Below are 27,662 nucleotides of genomic sequence, written 5' to 3'. Positions count from 1 at the left end.
AGTGACTTCTGTAGTAGGAATTCTGTCAGTTGGGTTTGAAAGTGAGAGTTTTCTGTGTTTGTTAGAAAGTGAATGTTCTTCAAGTGCCAGAATGAATGGCAGGTGGGGTTCTCAGTGTTATGTCATAGCGTTGGAGCAAAATGCCTGACTATTCTGTTAGCAAAATAGGTGATTTTGCAGCTCTGTTAGAAATTTCTGCAATGTTTCTATAAGCTGTGTTTCTGAAATTCTGCTGAGAATGCAGATGAGGAAAAGGAGACAAAGGCAGACAGGATCCTTGTGTGGTTTCAGATTGTAGTCCGTTTTTCTGGTGCCCGTATACCAGAAAATCTACTGCTGTATTGGGCAATGAAACAACTGCATTGTCTTGTTGCTGGAGAGAACCTTGGAGATCTTGGAATGCCTGGGGGAGCGTTTGGAACCTTTTGCACTGACAAAGAAGAAATTCTGAATTGTAGGCTGATTACATTACTTTATTAGTTCAATTGAAGATTTCACCAGTGAGTAAGTATTGTCACCATTCATGGTGTTCGAGCGACAAATGTCAGTGCAGCACGTGAGCTGTTGTAAATCACAGCCATGTTTGAGAGCTACAGGCTTTCTTTTCCCAGGTACCACTTTGCTCATGTTGGATCTACCTTGAGAGTCTGCCTTTGGTCACTGCCAGAGGCAAGCCCAAAGAGCTGCTGGTCTGGCTTGGCCACAACCATTCTTTGTTTCTTCTGTCTGGTAATTTCTGACCTGCACACAGAGTTGTTTAGCGTCCAACCTTGGAGATATTTCGGACTTAGATGGATGTGGTCTCGTCCAACCTGATCAAATTAGACCTGCTTGGAGCAGGAATTGTACCAGGTGACTTTGGGAGGTCCCTTCCCTCTTAAGTTATTCCATGCTTTTATGATAACTCAGTTTTTGGGAGAACAGTTTCAGTGACACCCATGTTTTGAAGAATTTGTGTCTTAACTGCAAACTGTATTTGCTAATAGTTTTTATCAGATCTAGAGCATATACCACTGGAGGCAGAATAAAGCCACAAGTCGTCGTCCCTTCAGAGCTTGCCCAGGGAAGGAGGAAGGCAGTGCACTTCAATTGCCTCAAGTGACACGTGGTTGCAAGTAGGTAGGGAACACACAGATCAAGATGGTCCAGCATCAACAGGTATAGATGCCTCAGTTTTCAGACTCCTGTCTGTCTCCTCCCCAGTCCTCTCAGCCAAGTAGGCTTTGTCCATGTATAGGATGAAGCACGAGTCAAGCCCTGTTTTCTCTTCCCGGTGTTGAGATGCTTGGCTGCTTGGTAGAGGAGTTATTTGGGTTTGACGGATACAAGTTCTGTTCAAGATACAGGTCCTAGCTTGTACCATGGAAAGATGGATGGTATTGTCTTGCATGTGGCCTGAAGGTTGCTCGTTGGGCTCGTGCTCTCTTTTTACTAGAATTATAACAGTTTATATACAGCCCTTAAAGACTAACCCGAGAAGATATATCCTGAGCAGTTATAGGTGTGTTGTCCTGAAACTGGACTTCTTGAACAGCCCTGCCCCAACATCATCTGTTTCAATTTGTTTCCCTTCAGGGACTGAAAATTGACCAAGCTGCTTCTGATAAAAGACCTGAAAGTGTTAAGAGCTACAAGAGCAGGTTTTTTGTGGCTTGCTTGACTCAAGGTGCCTGTGCACTACTATGATTTCTAGAGTGTATGTAGTCAGTGTGGAATATGGAGTTCCTTTGTCTGAGTAGGGGAAAAAAAAAAAAAAGAAATGTGAAGTGAACTTGAGACTTGAGATAGTGCTTATTTAGCAGTGAACTGTACAAATTTGATCCTCTGAACCTGCTGTTTGTTTGATCACTTGCAGATTATGCTGCCAGGAGGGATCCTGCGAGTGTAGTTAGATCAGTCTCCCACCATCTGTATGAAATGAAATGCACGGTTCTACACTGCAGCTCAGTAATTGTCTTCCTGGCTCTGGGAGGATGAGTCTGATTTCATTTTTACAGAATATTGCTCAATTAACTGAAGTTAGAAACATGTGTGAAGCTTAGCTGTTGTCAGGTCCTTTGCAGCACAGAGTAAGTGAGAGCTCATAAAGAACTGATAGGCTTGGAGTCTTGGCTTGGCTTGGTGTCAAAGTGTAATTTTAACTTTTTGTGACCGAAAATCCTGCCAAGTTTGTCTCCTTAGACTTTCTTCATTCACTTCTGCTTTAACAGATTAACTTTCTCTAAGCAGGACACGACTATTACAAGTCATGGTTCAGGAGCCCAGAACCTGGTTTGGAAATTGGTTCCAGCTTCTTTCTCAAACTCCTCTTCCTGAAAACAAACACTTTGGCCATATCAAGTTCCAAGTCAGGACATTTGTGCTTTATGCCAAGTGTATTTTGGCTTCGTCCCAGCTGGGTGCTGGTGGGGGTAGTGTTGGGCTGAAAGCTGGAAGTGTGGCTGGGGCAAGGCAAACACTCCCTTCAGCCACCCATCTCTGCATTGGAAACAGACTGCTGTGAAAAGGAGTCTGTCCTGTCCCTGCACCGCACAGAGGTTTCTGTACGCTCTGCTTTGAAATTCAGTCATCAGGTTGGAAATTATTGAGATGGGTTTTTAAAATTATTTTTTGAAGACATTTAGGACATTTAGTAACAAATGTCCCGCCTTAAAGTAGTGGCTCTTATTGAAATGTCTGCTCAGTTCTTTCCCCAGATTTAGCTTTTTTTCATATGTACTTAGCATTTTGGTATCTGAGGATGAAATTACACGTTGGAGCTGAACTGATTCAGCTCACTATCATCAAAGGAGGGCAGCCCAGTACTGTCTCCTCCCTACCCCGAGCTGACCAGTCCCCCTTCTCCTTGGGCAAGCCCCTGGCTCTGGCACTTGGCACATCCTTTGCCAAATAAGTGCTGCTTCCAAGTGTGGCAGGACCCTGCTTGCTTTTCTGCTGGGTTGGGCTTCTTCCAGGCTGGTTCCTTCATCATTCATGGAATCACAGAATCATTAAGGTCAGAAAAGACCTCTCAGGTTTTCAAACCCAACCCCAGCCCACCCCACCATGCCCGCTGCCCACGTCCCTTAGTGCCACATCCCCACAGCTCTTGGACACCCCCAGGGATGGTGACTCCCCCACCTCCCTGGGCAGCTGTGCCAGTGCCTCACTGCTCCTTGGGAGCAGAACTGTTCTTAATATCCAACCTTATCGCCTGGCACAACTTGAGGCCATCACCTCGCATCCTATCCTGAAGCAGTGCTCCTGCCTCTGCATGCTAAACATAACACAAAATAAACTTGTATTTTTTTTTAAATAAATTTATCTCTCCATTTATGAAGTTCAATGTGTCAGTGGTTAGCTACGAGTTTCATCTAACCTTCATGAAAGGGAGAAGATAGTTTCCATCTTTAACGTGGATGAGACGTGCCTGTTGGAGGTGGCCGTCCCATACGCATGATGTTCTTCATTGGTTCAAGTCCTTTGTGCTGTTGAGATAACAGTTCATTTGTTGTAGCTCTTTGAGGGTAGCCCAAAAGGAAGATAGAGGTGGGAGGAGAGGGAAGGAGGAATGATCCCCTCGGGTAGCTGCAAGGTCCGAGATGCTGTGAAGCCATACCCATAGGCACGCCCTGCTACAGTTTGTAAAACAGCACATGTAGGATCTGACCAATCACTTCTGGAGGCTTTAAACACCCCCTGGTCAGTAACTGCCTTGCCCTGCTGTGCAGCATTGCGCTTGTTGATGGGACTGCCAGCTTTTGCTCACCACTGCTTTGTTTTATGAAACCTTCTGATTATTTTCTACCATGCTCGTGCAATTGAAAGATGCTGCTGCTTGACTTATTCACTACTTGTTTGCTTCAGACTCCCTGTTAGAAGAGCAGGCTTTCAAATTCAAGAGTGTTTAATAGACTTGAGTTAGTGTGCAGTCAAAACGGCATAATTTGGAGTACAGAAGCTTGCTATGTACTGGATTTGGTTTCTGGGATTGCAGTGCCTTAAGCCCGATCAGCAACAACCGAAGCAGTTTGTCCAGCTGTCCTGTGCCTTTGTTCAGCAAAATAAACGCCCTCTTTCTGCAGGCCTGTAATTAAAATAAAAATGAGCACTGCAAATTCAATCTTCCCCGTGCCCCCTTTCTCTGCAGAAGCCATCAGTTCACCTCCGTGAGCCACCAACCTGGTGAGTGGGCTCTCCATTTTAGTTTCATTTGGAGATCCCTTCATTTCCTTTGCATTCCTCCCCTGCCAATAGGTTTCTCTTGATGTTTGTAGACCAGACTTTATTTCTTCTCAGATTGTCTTGCGTGTTGTCAGAAAAGATGAAGCAGGGGAGCAAAGCAGTGGAGGGGTCTGTTGTCTTTCTGTTCCTTCCTATGAGATGAAAGAAGCGTTGGCTTCTCCCCTATGGTTTGTTGGCAAAGGTTTTTCATGCAGGTGTGCTCCCTTCAGAGGGGAGAGGCTGGGCAGAAGTTGTGTTGTAGGAACTGGTGAGTAGCTGGAACTGGGATTTTGAGCCTGAGGAAGGGGCTGGGAAGGGATCCAGGAGCAGCCTTTCACTCTTTGAAAGGACCTTGAAGAGAACACAGCCCTAGGCTGTTCTTGGGAAGGAAGAGAGGCAACGGGCACCAGTTGTGGGAAATGAAATTCTCGGGGGAAATAAAGAAGGTACTGTTCCTTGTCAGAGTTGGGTATGGATTACTGTGCAAAAGGGCATAGTCCCGGTGGTATATGTAATAATTACAGAAGATGGGACCTCACCACGTCTTTGGATCTGAAGCTAATTCAATTAGACATCAGTCCTGCCTGACAGGCGCTTGCCTAAACCAGTCTTTCATTACCTTCCTGGCAACTTCCTCCAACGCCGTCCTTGTGTTGGGAAGCCTTTCCTGATGACTGCATTAAATATCCCGTGTCGTTAAAAGTCCATTGCTCTTAGATCATGTGGAGGTGGAGAACAGTTAATTAATTTCTTACATCTTAGTAGGTGTATGCCTGAAGACTTCTACCACTGCTTTGTGGTTTTCACTGCAGACCAAACATCCGTGGCTCTTTGCCTTGTCCCTGCTTGTCATGTTCTCTTGATGTGTGACCACTGTTTTTCTTTTATGAGCTCTATCCACTGGACACATCAGTCACCAGAGTCTTAGTCCTTACAGTAAAAAGAAAATATTAAAATTCAGAACAGGTCTAGGAAGCATCTCTTAACCCATGCTGCAAGCGAAGACAATGGCAAATGCTTGCCAAGCTTTCACAATCTCTAAGGCTTAAGCAGAAAATGGGGAAGGGGACAGGAGAGGCTTGGTGGTTAAATGGGATGAGAGAGACCCTGCATCTTGGCTTCTAGAGCAACCAGCAAAAGCCTTAAAGTGTGGGGTTAAATATATGAACAATTTATGGCAAACAAATAGTGATTCAGTGTGCTTTCAGCTCCTCCTGGCTAAACCAGCATTTTGGATACCCAGCTTGATTTTCTATCTTTAGAACTCATTTCTGTTAAGTTTATTTGAGGATTTATGCAGCTGATGGCTTAAAATACATTGTGGTACATGTTCTGCTGCAAAGCTCTCCTAGAACTATCCTTAAAAATAGTTGACCAAAGTGGAACGTGGGCTTTTCATATGATGTCTTAGTAAAGTCTTATACAAAAATGCACTTTGTTGTCTCTGTAGTAAATGTAACTTCTGTAGCACGTCCTGGGATTGCAGTGCTGTTCCCAGCTCTGTCGGCTCCAGTCCATAGATGTGCCTCTTCCTCCCCATTTCCAGTACAGGAGGAGGAGTTCTTCTCTAACATAAGTTACTTATACCTAGCATCTGTTCCTCTCCTCAGTTATTACCCATTGGGAAGGCTTAATCCTGTAAAGAAGCATGGAGAAGTGCAGTGTACCTCCTGTTGTGGTTCTTCATGGAGAGCTTACACCAAACTACTCAGGTTATTCAAGGACAGCTGAAGGAGGCCTTCTGATTGCCTAGCAGGGTTCTGAGTGCTTGCTTTTACCTCATCACTGCTTACAGTTCCCTTTTTCTTACCTGTTATCCTGTATTTTCTGTTTACCCTTTGTTGTGTCCTCTTCATTGCTAAGCACCATAAAAACCTTTGAGTATTTTGATTGAGTTTTAAGACAAAAGTGGAGTAATTTAACCAAAGCCGTAACAAAATCAGTACTTTCTTCAGCGTCATACATTTTATGGCAATAAGAATCCCTCAGAGCCCAACTCCTGCTGGGTTGATGATTGCCATGCTGTCTGTAACGTGTCCTGCTGGAGCTGCTCGGTGCAGGTTTGGTGTATGGCCCAGCTGGGCTTGCTGCTCTGTATTCAAACCTTTCCTCTTGCTGGCTGTCAACAGATTGGACTTCTCAGGAATTGGGTTTGGTCAGCATAATCATTTGAGACCCAGACTGAGCTGTGCCCAATTGTTTATTTATTTTCCTTGTGATTAGCATGTAGGTAACTGTACTACGTGGAAGGAATTTCACAAAGCCATCACTTACTTAATACATGAATTAGAGAGGAGGATGATCATTTCTTCTATGTCAGGTTAAGGAACGTTTGCCTGTCAAGTTTAGGAACCCATGTAGGGTCAGGGTAAATAACAAACAGGTGTGTGTTCCCCCATGACAACTCCTGGGAACACCCCCAGGACCTGGTTATGTACGTGCTCCTTTGGCTGGCTGTGCCAGTTCCGATCCGCAGCCTTGCTTGCATCTCCTGCACCCTCCCATTTATGCTAGCAAACCAGTTTGTGGGGCTGCAGGAGAACTGGACCGCGTAATTGGGTTAATAATACTGCGTGGGGGCCCCTGCTTGATTTTAGGGTTATTATTAACTTGGATCTGTTCTGTGACCCAGCTGATCACGCAGGTAGTGCATGTTGAAACAGCTCCTCTGTGAAGCTTTAGTTCTAAAGAAATGCGTGGGTAACAGCGGTCTGAGATTATTTTTGATAGCAACAAATAGTGCTCTCACCTAGGATGCGTGCTGCAAGCCTTAATTAAAGTTGCAGTGCTGCCCAGCTCACGGCAGGTGGGTTTTTGGAAGGCACATCCCAGCGGCTGCAGGCTGGCACTGGGGCTGGCTGGGCGCCTGCAGCTCTTCGCTTTTTATCTGCCTCTGCCCTTCCTCAAGGTATTTGAAGATGATGGCTAAGTACCTTCATTTTGGGGTTTAATAAGATACTTGTTGGATTTTTGGTTTTTTTCCACTGAGCTTTGTTTCGTTCCATCACCTAGTAAAGAAGTGAAAACAAACAGCGACAAAATCACGTGCTTGTTTTGCTCTCACTTGTCTAATGCTGCATGCTCCACACGATCAAGGCACTGAAGGTTTGTGAGGCTGTCGAGCTCAGAAGCTATCAGCTATTATTTGAAATATAAAGAGGGGAGATTTAGATTGGAGATAAGAAGATCTTTGCGCTAAGGGCGGTGAGGCAGTGGCACAGGCTGCCCAGAGAGGTGGTGGTGCCCCGTCCCTGCAGACAGCCAAGGTCAGGGGACGGGGCTGTGAGCACTGATGGAGCTGTGGGTGTCCCTGCTCAGTGCAGGGAGTGGGAGCAGACGGCCTTTAAGGTCCCGTCCAACTCAAACCATTCTATGATTATTAGAAGGGCTGACCTTGGCTGTCTGCAGGGATGGGGCACCAGCTCCTCTCTGGGCAACGTGTTCCAGTGCTTCACTGCCCTTATTGTAAAAAACTTCTTCCTTATATCCAATGAAAATCTCCCCTGTTGTAGTTTGAAACTTCACTTTGGCAGCCTTGCTGCTGCTAACTTAACTAGGTTTTGACCTGAAAAAATAATTTGTCTTCGGCATCTTAAGGAGTTGGTTGGTACGTTTGGAAATGGCAAGTTTTGGTACTGCGTAATGGAAGAAATGAAAGCAAAGTGGGTCAGTGTGTCAGTTCAGCTCTGGAGCTCAGGATCCTTTTGTACATGGGGAATTTTTGGAAGGATCTCATCCAGACAAGTGAAAACTGTCGTACGGCTTAAAACGGTGGTGGATATTGAGCAAACACTGTCAAGAAAAGGATGTGCATTGCGTAGATGTCAGGTCTTTGTAAGTTAGAGCCTTCTGAAATTTGCCTAAGTGAGACCTGTGCTGGAACTGGGGTGTATTTTGGACGTGAATTTCCTGGTTGTCGTCACGTGCTGTGCTTTGATTTACATCTTTGGCTCTGCTACCGTTGTTTCTTCTAACCTGAACAGAAAGATGCTCTCCAGGATCACACTTAATGCACTCCGGCCACTAACAGCCATCCAGGGCTAAGTAATAGGAGGTAGCCATAGAATCATAAAGTGGCTTGGCTTGGAAGGGACCTCAAAGATGGTCTAGTTCCAACCTCCTGCTATGGACAGCGCTGCCAAACACTCACACACCAGACTGGGCTTCTCAGGGCTTCATCCAACCTGGCCTTGGCCACCTCCAGGGGTGGGGCAGTATCTCCAGCATTGCCATCCCCATTATAAAAAAGGGGAGGATATAGTGTCCGGAGACTGACTGAAGCCAATTGTCTTTCTCCAAATCTACTCCTATTGTGCTACAACCATATGCTACTTAAAAATAGCTTTGAGATTTTTTTTTTTTTCTTTAAGTCCACTAAAGAAACGGGCGAGAAAGCTGCACTTCTTACAATAAAACAAAAGGAACTTGAGCTTTCAAATATTTTTAGCATGAGGATATTTCTCATATGGAATCAATTTTGTGCATTCAGCCCGTATAAAATTTAATCATCGGAAAGTAATCTGAGAAATGCTCGTTTTCTGTTTATTCTATTTATAGTGCTGCTTTTTTAGTCTTCGCTCACAGTTCTATGTGTATGTGTTGCCTGACCAAATTTTAAATGAACCGTGGGTGCCCTGCTGTGTCTGTAGTCAACAATCATGATACGGCCTATCCCTGCTTAACTCATCCTCATCCGTTCTCTCTTCTTGCTGCAAATCAATAAATGCCCTTTAAAAAGGTTATTCTTTCTCCAAACCGTGGTCTTTTTACATTTTATTTGATTAAAAAAGATGCTCTGCTCATTGTGAATCTCGTGGTTTAGGGATTTACCTGTCCGCTACCCACTGAGGTCCGCCAAGCTCTGCCTCGTTGCTGTCTCATTCTCTTCATCATGCATAAGTTTGCTCGCTTTACAGCCAGTTTGCCATTCTGTGATCTTGGTCTGCACATTGAGGACATCTGAACTTCCGTGCAAATGACAGCTTGAATACTGAAACGGCTTTGATGAATGAACTCACAGCAAATGCACACCCCATCCTCGGCTGCCTTGTACATCTAGAAGAACTGGAAGTTCTCTTCCACTTCTTTCAGTTATGCCCTTGGATTTTTTCATGTGTCATAGAATCACAGAGTCCTTAAGGTTGGAAAAGACCTCTAGGATCGCCAAGCCCAGCCCCAGCCCACCCCTGCCATGCCCACTGCCCACATCCCTCAGTGCCACATCCCCATGGCTCTGGGTCACCCCCAGGGATGGTGATTCCCCCCTCCCGGGGCAGCCCATTCCAATGCATCACCACTCTTTTGGAGAAGAAATTGTACCCAATATCCAACTTGAACCTCCTCAAGGTGCAGTTTGAGGCTATTACCCCTCATCCTATTCCTGGTTACCCAAGGATGGTTGAGAAGTACGTAGCTGCGTAAAGCTGTGTCTTTATTGATGTCTTGCTCTTAAAATATATATATATATATATATAGGCAAACGTTAAGGTATATTCTCAACTTTGTTACTATTTTTTTTTTCTACCAATTAAGAGAGCAGCCCCAGGAAAGGGTCCGGAGGGTTCTGGTTGGCAGCGAGTTGAACAGTTAGGTTTGTGTATGTACCTGGAAACATGCCACTTACATCCTTCTCCTCGTGGCTGTCCCTGCACAGCAGCAGCCTCACCCTGCCTTTCTGTGCTCGGTGCAGTAGGTGTGCCCTGTGATCAGGTTATCTTGCATCCACTGGATGCAGCTTGTCTAGGTGGGGCATGTTTTAAACAGGAGCCTTCTGCAGGGGGCTGATACTGGGCACCAGTGGAGCTGCTGCAGGGGGACAGCATGGTGGTGAGCGCTGTGTCCTCGGTGTCCTCCCTATCAGCTGTGATCAGAGCAGGAACGTCACAAAAACAGCTCCCGAGCCACAGAGTGAGGGTAAATAACCTCCTGAATGTAGGTTCGATTTAATCTCACGTTTTATTTGTAGCTATTGACACGAAAATAAGGTTTGTAGGAAGTTACTCCCTTTCCCCCCTCCAGACCTGCTGTTGTTCGTGCTTGCTTGTATTGATTGCCCTCTGTTCAGCCAGGGAGATTGCTGCCAGCCATTGGGTCAGCTCCATAGGGCGGTGCTGTTCCACTTTTTTCTCTTTCCTGCCTCTCCCTTTTTGATCTGATCTTTGTATTCAGATGAACTTTTGGGCACAAAGGGCTTCGGTTTGGGGGTGAGGAGGCAGGCTGAAAGCTGAGCTTCTCACAGAATCAGAGCGTGGCTTGGGTTGGAAGACACCTCCAAGACCATCTAGTTCCAACGCCCTGATACTCTTAGCAGCAGTGAGAGTTGGCCAGCAGAGCAGAGGCACCACTTACAGTGTAATTGTAACCTATAATGTTAACGACTGCTCTTTTGCTGTAGTTATTTTAAAGCCATTAAATATATTATCAGCCCTTTGTAATCAGTACTGATGGTCTTACAGATAAGAAGCTCTTTATAGTGGCTGTGCTTATTATATGAGCCTTTCCGATAAAAGATAACATCAGCACAAAGCTAAATTTCACTGCGACCTCGAATTGATGAATAAATACAATCTTCCTCAGAAAACCTCATTACTTTACTTCACATTAACTGATGTGGAAAGTACGTAAGGAGCCTCAGTTTTGGATCTAGAAGGACTTGTTTCAGCCCCTTGCCATCATGAAGTGGTGCTCTTCTGGAAGAAGCCCCTCTCAATATTGTGTTTCTATAAATATTTCTGTTTGCTATTTTCTTGCCTCACTAAATAGCTTTTTAGGGAATGTTTTGATAGTAACAGGGTGCTAGCTGCCCGCATTCCCTCATGAGCTCTAATGTTGTTTTTGATGGAAAAACTCTCTGCCATCTCTGTAAGATGGCTTTTCATCATGGACGCATAGAAACGTTTGAGTTGGAAGATGATCCTTGAAGGCCATCTGGTCCAACCCCTGCAATGGACAGGGACACCCACAGCCCCATCAGGCACTCAGAGCCTGGTTTTGCCCATCACTGTGCATTACCATGCCCATTAGCCTTTCCGAAGGTGTCTTAATATTCTGTAAAGGTGCTCTTGCCCATCAACTGGAAGTCGGCATGTAAATGCAAGCGTGAATAATGTAGTGTGATGAGATTTGAAGCCTATGTATGTGATAAAAGCTGTTGTATCCAGCTTGTTCTTTGCCCAACCCCCTTCCCCACTTAATAAATCAGTGGCAAAACTAACGTTCTTTTCCATCTGTCCTGCATTGTTTTGCACCCCCTGACCCATGCGCTTCCAGCGCCGCCTCCCAGTGCAGTGTGTTAGGGAACACAGTGGATGCAGTACGCAGTGATAGTGCTAGAGAGCTTCTTGAGCCCTGCCTTTATAGATAAACCAACCTGTTTTGTAATCCTGCTTTAATTATGCTGTGTTCTTTATGAGGCAGTAAATGGCTTGTGGTATGCCTTGGCCCTCTCTGGCATAGGGAAGACTAGATCGTGTTCTGATGCTGGCAGAAGATATTCAATCTATTGCAGTTCTCTGATCCATCAAGCTTGTAAGTCAGGAGGGCTTGCCATCTTTATTCATTTAAGGAAGTAGGATTTTATCTTGCTTACTGTATTCTGTAGCGAGCTGCATGCTAATAGTGCAGTGGATTCATTAGCAAGTCTGTGGGGCAGGTGGAGCAGAACATTCTTGTTGACGAGGTATTGCCTGTGTTGCAGCCATCCAGAGGCTTCTGGTTTTGTTTTTGCTCTTTATGAGTCAATGGGTAGTGTCATTTTATATAATTAATCATTGACTGTGATTTAATGTTGTTTTGAAGCTTAGTTAATATCTAGTGGCTGCCAAATGGTAGGAGTGGAGGATCTGGTCTACAAATTGTCATGGACGGTCAATTATGTTAAAAAGGAAAATTTGCAGTGTTACTTTGTGCCCATGCACACTGTGATGGATGGAACAGTTTGTTAGCATTCACGTTTTGTTGTAACTCCCAGAGTCCTGTGCAGACCTTGTTGCCTGTCTTAGACTCTGTTTGTTCTTTGGGTCACTTTGTCCTTTCCTTGCTGCTCCCTGTTCATGTGGGCTGGATGTTGTGTTTTCTCTCTCTCTTTTTTCTTTTTCTTTGGATTCTTGCCACAGTTAGGACTTTCTGCCGCTAAGATTTGGTGCAATCTTTGTCTCTCTCACAATTTCAAGTGAAAATACTTTATTCAAAACCACAGAACAGTCCCTGAGCCAAACCTACAGCCAGCCCTGCCAAAAGCCGTGCAGTCTCTGATAAGCATCATCCTGTGTTGCTCTGCAAGAACCATACTATGAGGACCTCACCGTATACATTCGCTGCCTTGAGAAGTTTGTCCTCAATGGGGCAAAGTGCTTTTAGTGTCTGCATAAGCACTGATCCCACAGTACTGCATTTGAAATCATTTTGCTGCCTTGCAGAAGTGGAAGCTGTTATGCAAAAGGAGGTGCATGGATAAAAAAGTTGGGGTGTTATTAGCTTGGGCTTCATCATTTCCTTGTGCCCCGAGGTAAGTGGGTTTGGGGGATATGTTTTTCCCCTGACTTTTTTCTGGGCAGATGTCCAGGCCCTTGAAGTTCTGCCAGGACGACACTTGGATGCTGCTCCCAGTCCTGTCCTGGTGTTGTGAATGCAGCTCCCCATACACGAGGCCAGGACCATGCATCCCTGTTGCCACCACCCCAAATCTATAGCACAAGTTGCTGTGGCTACTGAGCAAATATTTTAGCCGTCAGGATTTTGAAGCACAAGGATGTGTTGCAACAATAACAGTTGCTTTGATTCTTAAGCATGGTTGAATGAAGAAAAACAAAGCTATACCATCGGTGTCACCCAAGCATCTGATGTTTGTGCAACTTTTATCAGGCATGGCGTAAAGGCTGTAAAACTGAACTACAGCTGAGATGCTGCAGCACCACAAATGTTCCTTGGGGCAGCAGGCTTTTCCTGAAGCATTTGGCTTCCAGCACTGCAGGAGCACAACCTTCCCTTTGCTGGTGGCAAAATTATGCTTTGGCTGGCGTGGGCTAACAGACACCAAAGGCACATCCATTGGCATAGTGAACTACATTGCAAGGTGGGACAGCAGTCAGGCTCTGTAGCTGGCTCCACTCTCGGTAGCCCATTCCCCAAGCAAGATTTGTGCATCTATTTCTGCTGGACTTTGTATTCACAAAGTCTGTTGACATTATTTTGTTTGGTTAATTTCAGCGTGTTGGCACAAGTTCTTGTCTGCCCCAGCTACAAAGAGAGAAAATAGGTGCAGGTAACATTTGGAAAGGTATAGATGCTGCAGGGGTTCTGTGCAGAACAGTCACCCAAGTCTGTGCTGAAGAACCTCCAGCTTTACAGAGTCCACTAGAGACACAACCCACTGTTCACATGTCTCATTCCAGGTTCTCTGAGGGACTCCTGTCTCTTCTTCATATGGCCAAGTGTTATTTCACCAGCATCGCTTGCCTCTTAAGATGTCTCAGGTTTCCTGATGACAGGTCAGGTTGCCAGGGAATCTCTTTAAGGCCCTGCCCTTTGCAGCAGCTTCTGTGCCAGCTACAGGTTACCGTGAGTGTATGGCATAAGCCCTGTGGAACACGTTTCTCCTCTGGCATGAAGTCCACGTGTCAGTGGTGAAGTCAGCCTGTCCTTCGAGCAATGACAAGCGGCAGAGCAGGAGGAGGCAGAGGTGTCAAGATGCACCTTGCTGAAACAGCCATTTTTCCATGATTACTAGGCCTCGCAGGCCTGCCCTTTGGCATGGCATCAGAGGAGAGCTCAGCACAGATGCCCATGAATGTTGCCTTCCCAGTTTTTTTGTGCCCACTGGCCAGTCTGAAACGTTCAAAGCTTGATGCACGGGGGGGTTGTCATCAGTTTGCATTCCTCTCTGCACGGAAAGACGATCAGGTCAGCAAAGGGGTGATTAAAATATTGCTCTTGGTCATTTACATTAAAGCATTCGTCATTGTTTTGCCTCTGTGCTTGCTGCTGTGTGCTTTTGAGTCTGAGCAGGACGCTCAGTTCCTAGCTATGATCACAGCATCATTAAGGTTGGAAAAGACCACCAAGATCATCAAGTCCAACTGACGACCCATCACCACCACATCCCTCAGTGCTGCATCCACACAGCTCTTGGGACACCTCCAGGAACAGTGATTCTCCCACTTCCCTGGGCAGCTGTGCCAGTGCCTCATTGCTCTTTCCAAGAAGAAATTGTTAATATCCAACCTGATGATGTAACAGTGATGCCAGTTTTACTCAGCGCCTGCCTACCAAGGAGGTCCTGTGCATGTTGCTGGCACTCTTCATATGGAAAGCTAAAATGACTTATTTCTATACCGCTGAGATCCAAAGGACATCCCAGCCCAGCAGGACCACCTTCCTGTAGCTGCTTTGTGAGAGCCTGGTCTCAGAAACAGAAGATAAACCCATCGAGAGATTTGTCCAAAAAGTTGAGAGTGAAACAGAGCTCACCTTGAATGGGCAACATGAGATTGAGCAGGGATGGCTGTAGGATAGTTTGGGAATACTTTCATAGTGCTCTCTCACGAGTCAACGTGTAGAAATTGACCCTGGAACCACTGCACAATTCTGGCCTGGTTTATTGAGCAGCAGCAGTGGAACTTGCTGCTCATTTTTTTTAGCTGAGTGCTGGGATTGAGATAATTTGCCAAGAAGGTATCAGCTTTTCTTGCAGATGTTAGCAGGCTGAAGAGTTTGGTGCTGGATGTACAGCAATGCACTCCTAAGCCCTAGTCGTGGTTTCTGCTTCTCTTCATGTGCTCGGTGGCCAAATCCAATCTATTCTCTACATGTTTCCCCTCTTAAAAATGATTGAGAGCTTTTGAGGAAAAGATGAGGAAGGAAAAACAAAGAATGAGGGAACTGTGCTAACTGAACCTTCCAGCCACACCAGCTCACTGGATTTCGGAGTATGGTGGAAGGGCCTTTGGGGGTCCCTGATCTACTTTATGGAAGAAAAGATCATTCTTATGCAGCTGTAGCACAGTGTATTAGTTCCCAGCCAGCAGTGCCTTCGCATGAGATGACCGTCCCATTTGTCTTCCCTATTTCTGGGCAAGGCACGTGGCTCTGGACCAGCAAATGGTGGTTTTGATCAAGATAGGCCAGTGCTGATAGAGAGCTCTCTGATTTGAATCCCAATGCAAAGGACAATGCACGTGTTATGCAGGGTGGAGCATCTGCTAGTTTTTGCTCAGGCTACATGTCACGTAAGGTTTCCTTTCAGCATGTGAAACCTGAGGTGGTTTTTTAGAGGAAAAGACTGTTCCATCTGTTTTATTCAGGAGGAGCTTCACAAAACAGCAGGACGTGACTTTTGTGAAGAGGAGCCAGCAGGCATGTGGATATGGCCCTTGGGTTGCTGTCTTCATCTTGGAAGTCCAGAAGGCTCCTGAGGAGCTCCCTTAGTGGAGGGGGGAGCCTGAGCAGGCTGAGGGAAGACGTGCCGGTGGGGATTCTGAATTCTGAAAAAGTGAGGAAAGAGATGGGGTGAATGGTTTTCAGTGCTGGAGGTGGTCGCCATAGGGTTGGGCTTGGCTGAGCTGCCAAGGGTGTTCAGAAATGACGTGGAAGAAGTGATCGAGCAGTGAGGAGGCACTTTGTGAAGGACACTGAGCTACTACGGACAGTGAGGTGAAAGGTGTTGGAGAGGAGCCATGAGAGATGGCCTTGCAGGGCTGGGCAGTGACAGGTGAGGGTCAGCACAGAGCAGCATCGTCCCTATACAGGCAGGAGTGATGATGCATGTGAGACTCAGCGTGACCCTTTAGGCTACACAATAGCTTCATGGAAACATCAGTGGTAGAAAGGATAATAAAGGGGAAAATGCTAGGATTGACTCACAGAGGACTAGGGGACAGTGCAGAAAACAACTATAACCCGCTTCCCTTGTCTGTGGTGCACCTGCATCTCCGTTCTGGAAAGCAACACTGTAAATCTGGGAAAGGTCCAGATGATGGTGCTTAGAAATGCAGGGAATAGCTAAAAAAGCAAGGGCTCGCTAGCCTGGAAAAAGGGAAATTATGGGGGATTTTGTAGAAGCCTATACAATTAGGTATATTCTGGAGAGACTGAAAAGATGGCTTGCCATCTTCTCCGGTGCAAGAACTGCAGGGTATCAAATCCAAATAGGAGGAAGCTGGTTTCGCACAGCTTGCTGTCCTGCTGTGAAACTCCTCGCCGCGCGCTTCTCCGGATGGTGTGAGTATTTATGTGTGCTTACGGGACTGGAGAATTCCATCGAAAGAAAATCCTTTGCGGAGCGCTAACTGAACAGAAATCTCCATCTGGCTCCGTATGTCTGTGCTGCAGACAGCTGGAAAGCGTTCAGTAAGAGCACGATACTTCACGTCCCGCATTTTGCTGTCTCAGGCAGCCACGTCTTGAACAGGATCCCTGTCTAGGTTGACCCAATATCCTGTATTGTAATGTCATGGACCCATTACTAGGTGGCGGTAGTGACTTGTTAATGGTGCGGACAAGTCCCGAGTTTTCAGCAGATCTTGTTGGAGAGAGGTGGCAGGATGTATTTATAACATGCACGTGATGAATTGTTCCCCACTCCACCGGTAACCAGAGAGAATGCCAAACATCTTCCAATAGGAAGGTGCTGTTTAAATCAGCAGGGCCCAAATAGCTTTGACCTAGAAGTATTGGAAGTGCTGATTGTTATTTTAATTTGGAATGGCAGGAAATTCCAGAAGAGTGGCCGATGCTGGGATGACCTGCACGCCGTTACCCTGATGTTGATTCCAGAGAGCGTTTTAGAAATACCGATATATTATTTGGTTAATAAATAACTAAAAGTTAGGCGTATAATTAGTGCCACGCGTCTTATGTTTATGGCAAGTACAATGCGTTCTCTCAGAGGAAGCTGACTTGTTTTATTTTTTAGGATGCCCCTGGCGATTTGATAAGGCTGACAGCTTTAATGCACTTAGCGTTGTGTTAGGTCCAGATTCAGCACCTGACAACATCTGAGCTGAAGAAATTAACCCTGCATATCATTAGCAGCGTGCGGAACGGTTGAGATTTCCTTACCTGGTAGTATTGGTGGTGACGAGTGGATGGTTGGGTTGGATGACCCTGAAGGTCTTTTCCAACCTTAATGAGTCTACGGTTCTGTTAGTGATTATCAATCGAGAATGTTTCAGATGGAGCTTTTTTCCAGGTGCTGTTGCAATACGTATCAATTAACTTAGCCTTACCTAATGCGTAGCATGGATATGTGAGCACCTGACTGCTTCATTGCTGCAAAGTGCGGAAGAGTTCCAAGTTTGTGTTTGGCTTGTGTGATGAAGTGGCTTAGGAGATAAACTGAGCGGGGTTATCAGCCGACATTCACAAACTGTTTCACTGAGAGATCGTGAATTTACACACAATTAACAGCTCCATGAGGAGACTTAAGTAGTGGATCAACAACAGAGAAAACACAAGAGATAGTGGAAAGGAGCCATGTTAGTATTTCAATGAGGGTTTTACTGGAAGGAGTCTTAGCAGTGGAATTTTGGCAATTAACTCTAGATACTCTATCGCTCCCTCCTTTGTTTCTGGCAGCCCTATTGGGCATTGGTTTTGAGCTTGCTGAGGGTGCTGTTGTCCTTGTCCTTTAGGAAGACATTACACAGGACTGGTGCTGGTGTCACAGCTTGTTGGGAGCCGCTCCTATGGAGGGCAGAGCTGGCAGCTGGGATGTCTGTCTGTCCCTGCGGATGTGTGGGACTTAATTCACGGTGTCTAGACTGTGGTTTGCTAGGACTCTATCACAACTTTCACACCCAAACTTTGCCCTGAGTTCCGTGTTTCAGTCTTGCTCCGTTCCGTGACTTTTCTCTTGGCGTTACTGCGCTGTGGTGCAATGGACTGGAGGCTTTGGACATCCACTGAATATTTCACACTTTTCTGAGAAACCGTGAGCGTGAGGGGTCCTCCAATGATGCCCCATCCCAGGAGGTGCCATGGATGGGTCCCTGGTAAACCTGGTCTGGTGGGGGACAACCAGCTCATGGCAGGGGTTGGAACTGGATGGACTTTGAGGTCCCTTCCAACCCAACTATTCTATGATTCAGTTATTTTATGATTCTGTGATTCCAGCCCGGGTGGCTGCTTCTCTCTGGGGGCTGCAACATACTAAAGCTTTTTTTTAACCTTACTTCAGGATTTGTATGCTTTCTCCTTTTTAACCCATCTCCCCTCATGGTTGTTTTATTTCTTCTGTAGTCCATTTACCAAATGCTGCTCCACATTTAACGGGTTCTCTGGTCCCCTGTTGCCAACTCGTTTGTAGGCTGTGTAAGGTCAGGAGATGGTCAGAGCTCCTTCTTGTGCTTCTGCTTTGGTTTGGTACAGTCTGTGTCAAACCATATCAATTTAAAACACGGTAGCTATCAGTTATACTGAGCATTTCTAAATGTGAAAAAATTGTGTCCTTGAAGCTGTAGTTGCCACGTTGTTCTTCATGGCTGACTTGCCTTCATTGCTGACCTGTTCTTTTGTCTTCCTTCAGGATGGGATAAACATTCTTATGGGTACCATGGTGATGATGGGCACTCCTTCTGTTCCTCGGGGACAGGACAGCCCTATGGCCCTACATTCACAACTGGAGATGTCATCGGTTGCTGTGTCAACCTCATCAACAATACCTGCTTCTACACAAAAAACGGCCACAGTTTAGGTGAGTCAAGAAAGTTGTTCTCGAGAGGAAGGTGCTCAACTGCTGTTTACTCTTAATAAGCTTCATGTGTTCTGTCTCCTGGTCCACATTTATGGGTAAGTTTCAAGAAACAAGAGAGATAAAGAGCACTCAGCAGCAGGCAGGAGTTGTAAGTTGGCTTCAAGACGTGAATACTTCCAACAGGTAAAATGGCTTCTATGCTGCTCAGTTTAAGTAGGTTAGGATTGTGTCCCCAGATTCTGCTCCTTTCTTCTGCTTCTGCATGGGAGATTGGATAAGACAGCTAATGGCAGGGCAACGGGGAAATAAAGAAGCGGGAAGCTTAGTGTATTACTCAACTAGCTACAAAACCACAGTTATCAGCGTCATCGCTTTTTAAAGGGACTTGTCCATTCGTAAGCCTTAACACATTGGTCCAAGTATTCCCAAACACAGATGTTAATTCAGCATAAGAAGTCTTACGTAAGTGCTGACCTATAATTTGTTTTATTTCACAGTCATTCTAGTAGTTCTCCTCGTGTTAAGGGGTTTTGTTCAAAGGAATATCTCACAGATGTTTTCCAGGAATCTATTGTGTCTGATGTGTCTAAAATAAAAAGTTGTGTATGTTTTCACCTAAAATATCTTTGGCTTGGATGACAAATTCTCCAACCTGGATTTATTCTGGTCAGTTGTTCTATAAGCCATGCAGTAAATAGGGGGGCAAGCACTCCTTTCCTTTGCTTCTCCTTGCTATGCCAGTTCTGCTTTGTTGAATTCACAGTGAAGAAGCTGGTAGAAAAATACCCAGTTAAAAGAGTTATCAGAGCAGAAGTTGTTTGAGTGACTGGCTGGGCTGATTGGAGGAGCAGGTCCAGAGTGCATTATGTGCCTGTAAAGTGTACAGTTTCTGGTGAGTTCTTGGTAAGAAGAATACAGGGCTCCCCAGTACATGAGAGGGATGGAGCTACAGGAGAAAGCCCAGTGAGGGGTCATGAAGATGCTGAAGGGGCTGGAGCAGCTCTGCTATGAGGAAAGGCTGAGAGAGCTGGGACTGGAAAGGATGATGCCAAGAGGACAAAGCCAGGCTCTTGTCAGTGGTGCCTAGGTACAGGGCATGAAGCAGTGGGCACAAACTGGAATACAGAAGGCTCCCTCTGAACCTCAGGAAGCACATCTGTGCTGCGTAGGTGTTGGAGTGCTGGCACAGGCTGCCCAAAATTGAGTCCATGTCTTTGGAGATCTTCAGAAGTCACCTGGATGTGGTCCTGGGCACAGCTCTGGGTGGCCATGCTGGAGCAGAGGATTGGACCAGGTGGCCTCCAGAAGTCTCTGCCAGCCTCAGCCAATCTGTGATGCTGCGAAAGTAGCAGGCTACGTCGTAGTTACGTCAGAGAGATGGAGCTGCAGTGTGGGGCTTCTCCTCTGTCTCAAGAAGAATCCGTTCTGTGAAGCAGATTCAGAAAGGCCTAGTGCTCATGCAGACAGAACTTCTTTTGAAAAATGGTTTTCAGTTTTCTTCCGGTTTCATTCCCACCGTTTGATGATTTTTAGGGGGTGGTTGCCTAGAAGTGAGGCACGTGGCTTCCCAGAATCTAGCCTAGATGCTTTGCAACACATTGAGATCTACGGCTGAAGAGTTGGCTCAGAGTTAAGGATGTTTCTTTAGGAATATGATTTGACTTCTTTTTTATTGACCAAATTGTGCGCGATGCTGGGCGACTTCTGGTGAAGGCTAGGTTCACTACCTAGTGACACCGATCACTGGCTGTATTATTCTAAATTTCACTCAATCCACGGGCAGTTCTGTACTGTGAAGACAAGTAGAGGTGTGAAAGCAACAGCTAACGATGTCAAACAGAGGCTATGGCATTCTCTAATGGTTGCACTCAGCGAGGAGGGCTGATGTGGTCAACAGTGACTGAAGTAGTGGGGAGCAGCAGGCCATCAGTTGTTGTCCTGACCCCCACAAAAGCTGCTGGAACATTTTGCTGTGTGTTTTGCAAAGGTAGATCAGGAAGGGGATGAATGTGCTTTTTGTTGGTGTTCCCTGACACGAAGTCTTCAGCTGCTGAGGCTGAATCTCTCTCCTTGTAGGGAATGAGTTCGCTGCTTAATGCTGCAGCAGATAGAAAAATATTCGTGAGACTAATGAGCCCCTTTCTGATGACAGTTAGCTTGACAGCAGGTTTCACAGCCCTGCCTTTGGGTCATTTTAATTTGTCACACTTTGAATGAAAATACTGTAGCTTTGTCTTTCCTTAATGTAATATTCTCTCTTCATCGTGTTCTCTCTTCATCATGACTCCTTTCTGTCTGTTGTTTAGATACATGCCCCCTTTGTTTCCCTTGCAGTTTTCTCCTGTTGCTTAACTGTGATCTTCCATTGTCTCCATACTTTTTCATTTAATCAGATCCATCAGGACCACTGTGTAGGAACTGTTTTCTTGGCCATCACAATTTCTGGATGTTTTGGTTGGAGCTAAGTCTTGAACTTTGTTTGGAGACGTCACATGAGAACTGTTTGACATCGTATGTAGTCTTAATTATCTGTTCTGGAAAATGTCTTCAATGTCTTCTTGGCTGCTATAATTAAATGCTTTTGACAAGTTCTGAGCAGAGTCCTGGCAATAAAAAAAAATGATGCAGTACGGCTAGGAGTGTGGCAAAGGTGAATTAGGAGGGAAAGAGTGAGAACTATGGGGGTGTAGCCATTAAGCAAACTGCCTTGGATGTAGGACGTGGTTAGGGAATGTGACTACTGTAGGCTTCTGTGGTTCCATGGATGTACGAGTGGGACCGATGTACGAGTGTTTCAAATCCATGACTTTGACAGCAACCCAGCAAATGGACCAGTGAGGCTATAGAAAGAAGCCCTGGCATAGAAAATGCCCTGTGGTCTGTCTGAATTCAAGTGCAGATTCTTGGAAGACCAAGTTACCCGTTTTGCCACCAGTTTAGAGATGAACAGGAACACTGGTGAAAATGAAGCAAGCTGTCACAGGGACCCACAGATATCCTTCCCAGTTTAACAGGTTTGTTCTCAAACCAAATTTCCAGAGGGGGAGAGCACTGAGAGGTTTTAAACAAGACTTTAAAACAAGACCAAATTTAAAATGAAGGAAAATACCAAACGCAGCTGCAGCCTGGTTTCTCTGTAAGAACTGTTTTACCCAAGTGGCTCGATGGGGTGGTGAATGTTTCCAGGACTGCGTCGAGCTATGTGGCCATAATAACGCTTCTCAACAACTTGCAGCAGTATTTCACAGGCTGATATTTCATAATCTAGTCTTTAAGGTGCCCATCTTGCTGAATACGTTGTCAGTTATGGCAGTCCGCAGCACAGCTGGTGGAGGTGAATGCCATTTTATCACTGCCTTGATGATCAGGTTGACATCACGGACCTGTAGGAGAGGCTCTTCACACACTGGTTGTTGCTTCGTGACCTCTTGAGCTGTCCAGTTCTTATGTCTTTAAATTTCTAATGTTTGTTATTTCACATTGGATCCAGGCTTTGGAAGTGCTGCAGAGAGGGAGTGCAGTTTCAAATTCATCTGCCTAGTTAGAGCTGTGATTCTTTTGCTTTCTGCTGTTGACTTTGTTGGATGCAGGTATGTAGCAGTACAGGTTCAGATATGTTTGTGCAACAGATCTAGATGTGTACGTTTAAAACATTTTACTGGTCTTAGTTTCGTAATAGAGGGCACTAAACATATAAATGCCTTAATTTAAAGGCAGTGTAATAAATTTATTTGCAGAACCATAGAGCAGTTTACATTGGGAGGGATCTCTGGAGGTTCTGGAGGTCATGCATTCACCTCCCTGCTGAAAGCAGGGCCAACTAGGTCAGGTTACTCAGAAACTTGGCAAATTTTTACTGTCTCCAAGAATGGAGATCCCCAGGGGGGCTTTTCTGGTCCCCTGCTTTAGTGTTTGACCACCTTCATGCTGACTTTTTTCCCTGCCTAATATCTAACCAGAATTTCCCATGATACAACTTGTCTTTTTTTCCTCCCATCTCCTGTTATCGTACGACTCGGAGAAAAGTCTGGCTCTGTCTTTTCTATTCCCTCCCATTAGGTAGTTGGAGGCAGCAATAAGTGTCTCCCCTGATGTTTTAGACCAAACAACCCCTTTTTTCCTTCTTGTTGGCCTCTTCTGGACTCAACGCCAGCAGAAGAACTCTTCAGATGCTTTTTGCTTTTGAGGTTTGTGCCAGATCCTTTCTGCAGCCTGAAGAGCAGTACGTCCTCCAGCGTGTTGTCCATGCTCCTGGTTGGTACCTGTGAGCCTTCTGAGAGCATGTACCCTCCCGTCATGCAGGTCACTAGTGAAGATATTAAACTGTGTTGACCCTGGCATCGATCCCTGAGGGACAACACTTGGACTTAGTGCTGGGGCAACACTTGGACTTTGTGCTACTGACCCTTCATTGCTGACAATCCAGCCAAATTCCCACCCACGTTATAGTCCACTCACAAGTTGTATGTTTGCCCGGGTGCTGGATGAGATGCTGGAGGGCAGGGGAGGACTCCCAGAGAGGAGGTTAGCCTCATTCTTATCTAAGGGTAGAAGCAAGGTGTGAAGCTTATGCCTGTGGTGGGGAGCATGTTGAAAATGGATTTAGGGCAGGACATGCACAACGTGCAAAGAATAAGTACACAGAGAGATAGACGAGACAAATTGCCATGATGTTAATTAAACATTATTGGCTATTTAATCTAAATCCAGGATTTTTATTTTTTTTTCTGAGCATTTGATTTTGGACCTGTGCTGTTTCAAATGGTAATTGTTTCCTATGTTGCCTCCTAAAACTCGTTTAAATGGCCATTCCAGGCTCATCCGGTATCGCTGCCCAGAGAGCCCCATCCCTGGAGGTGCCCCAGGCCATGGATGGGGCTGTGGGCAGCCTGAGCTGGTGGGGGGCAGCCAGCCCATGGCAGGGGGTTGGGACTGGGTGGGCGTTGAGGTCTCTTCCAACCCAACCATTCTGGGATTCTACGATTCATTGCAGCTCTTGTTCTACTGGTTGACCGCCTGAAATCTCCCCGTAAAACAGCCATAGCATTAACAAATGAGAATGGTGCCCTCTTGCTTTGATGCAGGCTGTAGTGCTTTTCAGTGCACCAAAGAAGGGATGGCTGAAGTGGGACATGGGTTAGAGCTGCAATGGATCCTGCTATGAGCAGCTGTGATTTCTAGTAGGTTTTGCTCCGTATCTCTTCCCATATGCCAAAGTGAACAAAAAGGGAAACCGTGCACTTCTGTTCCGTTGCTTATATTTGGAACTGTAACAGCATCATGGAGGATGAAGCTGTTCTTTGCACAGTATTTCTCAGGTGCTCCAGGCTGCAGCTTGGTCCAGTGGCAGAAACATTCCCCAGCTGTAATGCAGAGCATTGGGATTTTCATTCCTGTCTGACTGGCTGGTAAGGAGAAGCAGCTACAGACCAACCCAAAGCAACGTGTAGTAAAGCTCTGTTTCTAAACACAAAGTGAGCCTGGAAAAGTATCTCCTTCAGAGTAACAGAGGGAGAAGCAAAGCAGAGCAAAGAGGAGCTACTTTGGTGGAAAATTAAATTTTAAGGAGAGATCTCCAAAAAATGTAGGCTTTTCCATGAACCTTTCTCTAGATCCACCTTCTCCAGAGGAGTGGGCTGGGGAGGGAAGGTTCTTCTCAATATGGCAGGTGGTGAAAGGCAGGATCAGAGGTGGGATTGATCGAGATGTAGTAACTTTTTGTAGCATGAGATGGATGTTGTCGAGCAGGGAAAATATCTTTTGTCTTTTTAATTGTAATATTTTTCCCCCCACAGGTATAGCCTTTACAGACCTCCCTGTAAGTACACCTATTTTCAGTGTTTTAACTAAGATTGCAAACAGAAGGGAGGGGGAAGAGTGTGGGGATGTGATTTTTTTAGATTTTTTACTTGCTGTTTTCATGCCCTGTTAAAAAATGGTAAGACACAGTGCTGAATGATGTGGATGCTCTCTTTTCTGAAACTTCATCATCCCATGGCTGGGATGTGGGCTGCTCACACGCCTCCTCTGATCCCTCACCACCTCAAAGAATATGTCACTCCTTCACCTGGAATTAAAGCCTGGATTCAGACTTTGTTACAGGTCACTGTCTTCCGAAGGCAGCATCCACTGTGGGGAGTGTATGTGCAGAGTCACTGGGTAGTCTTGTGTTCTGCCATCAGAGAGCACAGAAATGCCCAGTGATGTTATTCCCAGCTTCTCCCTCTCTTGCTCAGGGCATCCCTCTGTCCTGCTGCTCCTCAGTCTCCCCTTGATCTCTTGCAATGTCAGGAAACTTCTACCTCAGTGTGGTATCTCTCCATGTTCTAAATAGCTCAGGTGCTCCGTTGTCAGAGTCACCCTAAGGATGTCTGCACCTGAATTCCATGGTCCCACTCTCCTTTTCCAACATCCATTCCTTGAATTATTTCCTTCTTCCCCCTGACTTGCACACACCTGTGTATTCCATAGTAGGATATAATTCTGGTTCTATTTGCTCCCTCGGTCCATTGCTCCTTGGTTGCTTTTCTAGAGAGTCAAGGTTACTGCCCCTCCTGAGGAAGGAGATCCCAAACCCAAGATAGGCTTTTGATTTACATGGAACAACCACTGCTGGAGAAGCCTTGAAGTTGTAGGAAATAGGAAGTTGATACACCTTGCAGATGATATCTTTCATTTATGACAACATTGTAATCCAGGCAGGAACATAATATGCATTTGTTTTAAGATAAAGAAGAGATAACATACATCATGTGAAAGATAAAATATTTTCACCTGCTAAAACAACACTCTGAAAACTTGACTGCAAATGGGGGTGCAGTCACAGAAATAGAGAATCATTAAGGTTGGAGGAGACCTCTCAGATCCCCGGGTCCAACCCCAGCCCACCCCCACTGTGCCCACCGTGCCCATTGACCATCAGTGCCACATCCCCACAGCTCTGGGACATCTCCAGGGATGGTGACTCCCCCACCTCCCTGAGCAGCTGTGCCAGTGCCTCACTGCTCTCTGGGAGAAGAAATTGTTCTCCATATCCAACCTGAACCTCCCCGATGCAATTCGAGGCCGTTACCTCTCATCGTATAACTTGAGGCTTTGTGAACAGCAGTCTGCCCTGAGTTACCTTTCCATTGCTGTGATTTGAGTGGCTGACTTGTGTTTCTGGGCTCTGTTACATTCCTTCTTACTGAAATGCCCCCAGCAGGGACTGTAGTCTGAAATCTTCTTTCACTATTGCCTGCGTGATGTTGGAGCTCATTGGTAGCACCTATCAGTGAGAAGGTTGGTCGGTTAAGCCCCATTGCTTTTCCACCTCTGGAGCTTCAGAGTCACCTTTAGGGGGATCCTGTTGACACAGCAGTGAGACTACACAAGAAATGAATGTGACCCTTCAGAACATGACCAGTTTGGGAATTGTATCCTTGAAGTGTGTGTCGCAAAATTCTCCTTTCAGAGGCAAGTGACGAAGACAGTATTCTGCAATATTTGCAATAGCAGGAAGTTGAAATGGGGACTTGTAATTGAAACCCACATTTTCTTGTGATAGTTCTGACATACACTGAAGCATCATTGCTTCAGCTTGTTCCGTATTTCAGTTCCCTTTGAAGAGTGTTTACATTTGTTCAAGTGTACTTTGGTGGAAAAAAATGCACAGGCTGAAGTTAATACAAGAATCACTGCTTGCAAATAGAAGTGGAGATCCCACAGAGGGAGTTTCCTCTCTACAAATCAGTGCTTACACCTAACTCTGTGTATTTACACAAGCCCATATCAGGTTTGTCCTGCCTGGCAAAGCAGCTGCGTGGTGAGAGTGCAAATGTGCCAAAATAAGAATGTGGAAGGGCCCGGAGTGGGATTGCAGGGGCACAAGGGGAGGAGAAGGTTAGAAAACCAAACCAAGATGAACTGTGGGGATATGAACAACTGGCCATCTGAGGGACAGGTGGTCAAAAGTCTGTGTGAAAGAGGAGAAATTTACTTCAAAAATGACCTTTCCTTCTGGCAGTTCCTCCTTTATCATACTGCCTTTTCCTTGCACATCCTTCCATTGCAGCGACTTCCTTGGTGTGAGGATGTGAAAGCAAGAGATGTGCTGAGTCAACAGTGATGCAATCATCCTGATTTCTGATGCCAGTTCCCAGCCTGTGTTTATAGATCCAATTTTTCATTTGATATTTGAGATTCCAGGAAGGTACAGTATCAGCCACATGCCCCTGACACAGAGGAACCAAGTGTGAAGCTGTCCACATCAAAGAGAGAGCTGGCGTGAGCTGGTGTCTGGCTGTGTGTAATTCTACAGGGCTGGGAGGGTCCTTCCCAAAATGAGAAGTGTTTCTTCCAGGTCTTGACAGCCTGCTGTTGTCAGGAAGTTGCACTCCTGCAGTAGATCCTCATTATTCTTGGGGCTGCTGTCACTCCTTAGCTCCTCCGTGATGTGGTAATACTGAGCATGTTCATCTGGGCTCTTTATGTATGGCTACCTCTTCACCATCTTGACACCACACCCCACAAAATAATGGAATCTTAGATGAATTTAGGCTTGAAGAAACTTCCAGAGATCATTAAATCATAGAATATCCCCAGTTGGAAGAGACCCATAAGGATCACTGAGTCCAACTCCTACTCATCAGAACTAACCCCCTGCTCTCTTCAGGGCTGATTTCAAAGCTAGAGCAGGTTGTGCAGTACTGTACCCAGTTCAGGTTAGAAGATCTCCAAGAACAGAGACGTTGGTGTCTCTCTGGAAACCTATTCCAGTCCTTACTCATCC

At 45.8% G+C, this 27,662-nt stretch overlaps 1 protein-coding gene across 4 annotated transcripts in view; it reads left to right on the top strand.

Annotated features, from left to right (window-relative positions):
* The window catches only part of RANBP10 (RAN binding protein 10), a 60,803-nt gene that overhangs the window by 18,793 nt on the left and 14,348 nt on the right, over window positions 1-27,662 (top strand). For 3 of the 4 annotated variants that reach the window (XR_002442061.1, XM_021408035.1, XM_021408034.1), the window contains exons 4-5: window positions 18,725-18,892; window positions 24,688-24,710. Coding sequence is in view for 3 of the 4 variants with exons in the window: in XM_021408035.1 (XP_021263710.1) it covers window positions 18,725-18,892; window positions 24,688-24,710 (191 nt within the window). In the remaining variant the exon portion in view is untranslated. Of the gene's footprint in view, window positions 1-18,724; window positions 18,893-21,285; window positions 24,711-27,662 lie in introns of those variants that run through there. The other variant, XM_021408036.1, reaches the window with a different exon arrangement.

The sequence above is a fragment of the Numida meleagris genome, chromosome 10, assembly GCF_002078875.1.
Source record: "Numida meleagris isolate 19003 breed g44 Domestic line chromosome 10, NumMel1.0, whole genome shotgun sequence".
NCBI classification, from domain to species: Eukaryota; Metazoa; Chordata; class Aves; order Galliformes; family Numididae; genus Numida; species Numida meleagris.
The sequence above is the reverse complement of the archived record's forward strand: the minus strand, read 5'-3'. Positions and strand labels throughout refer to the sequence as shown.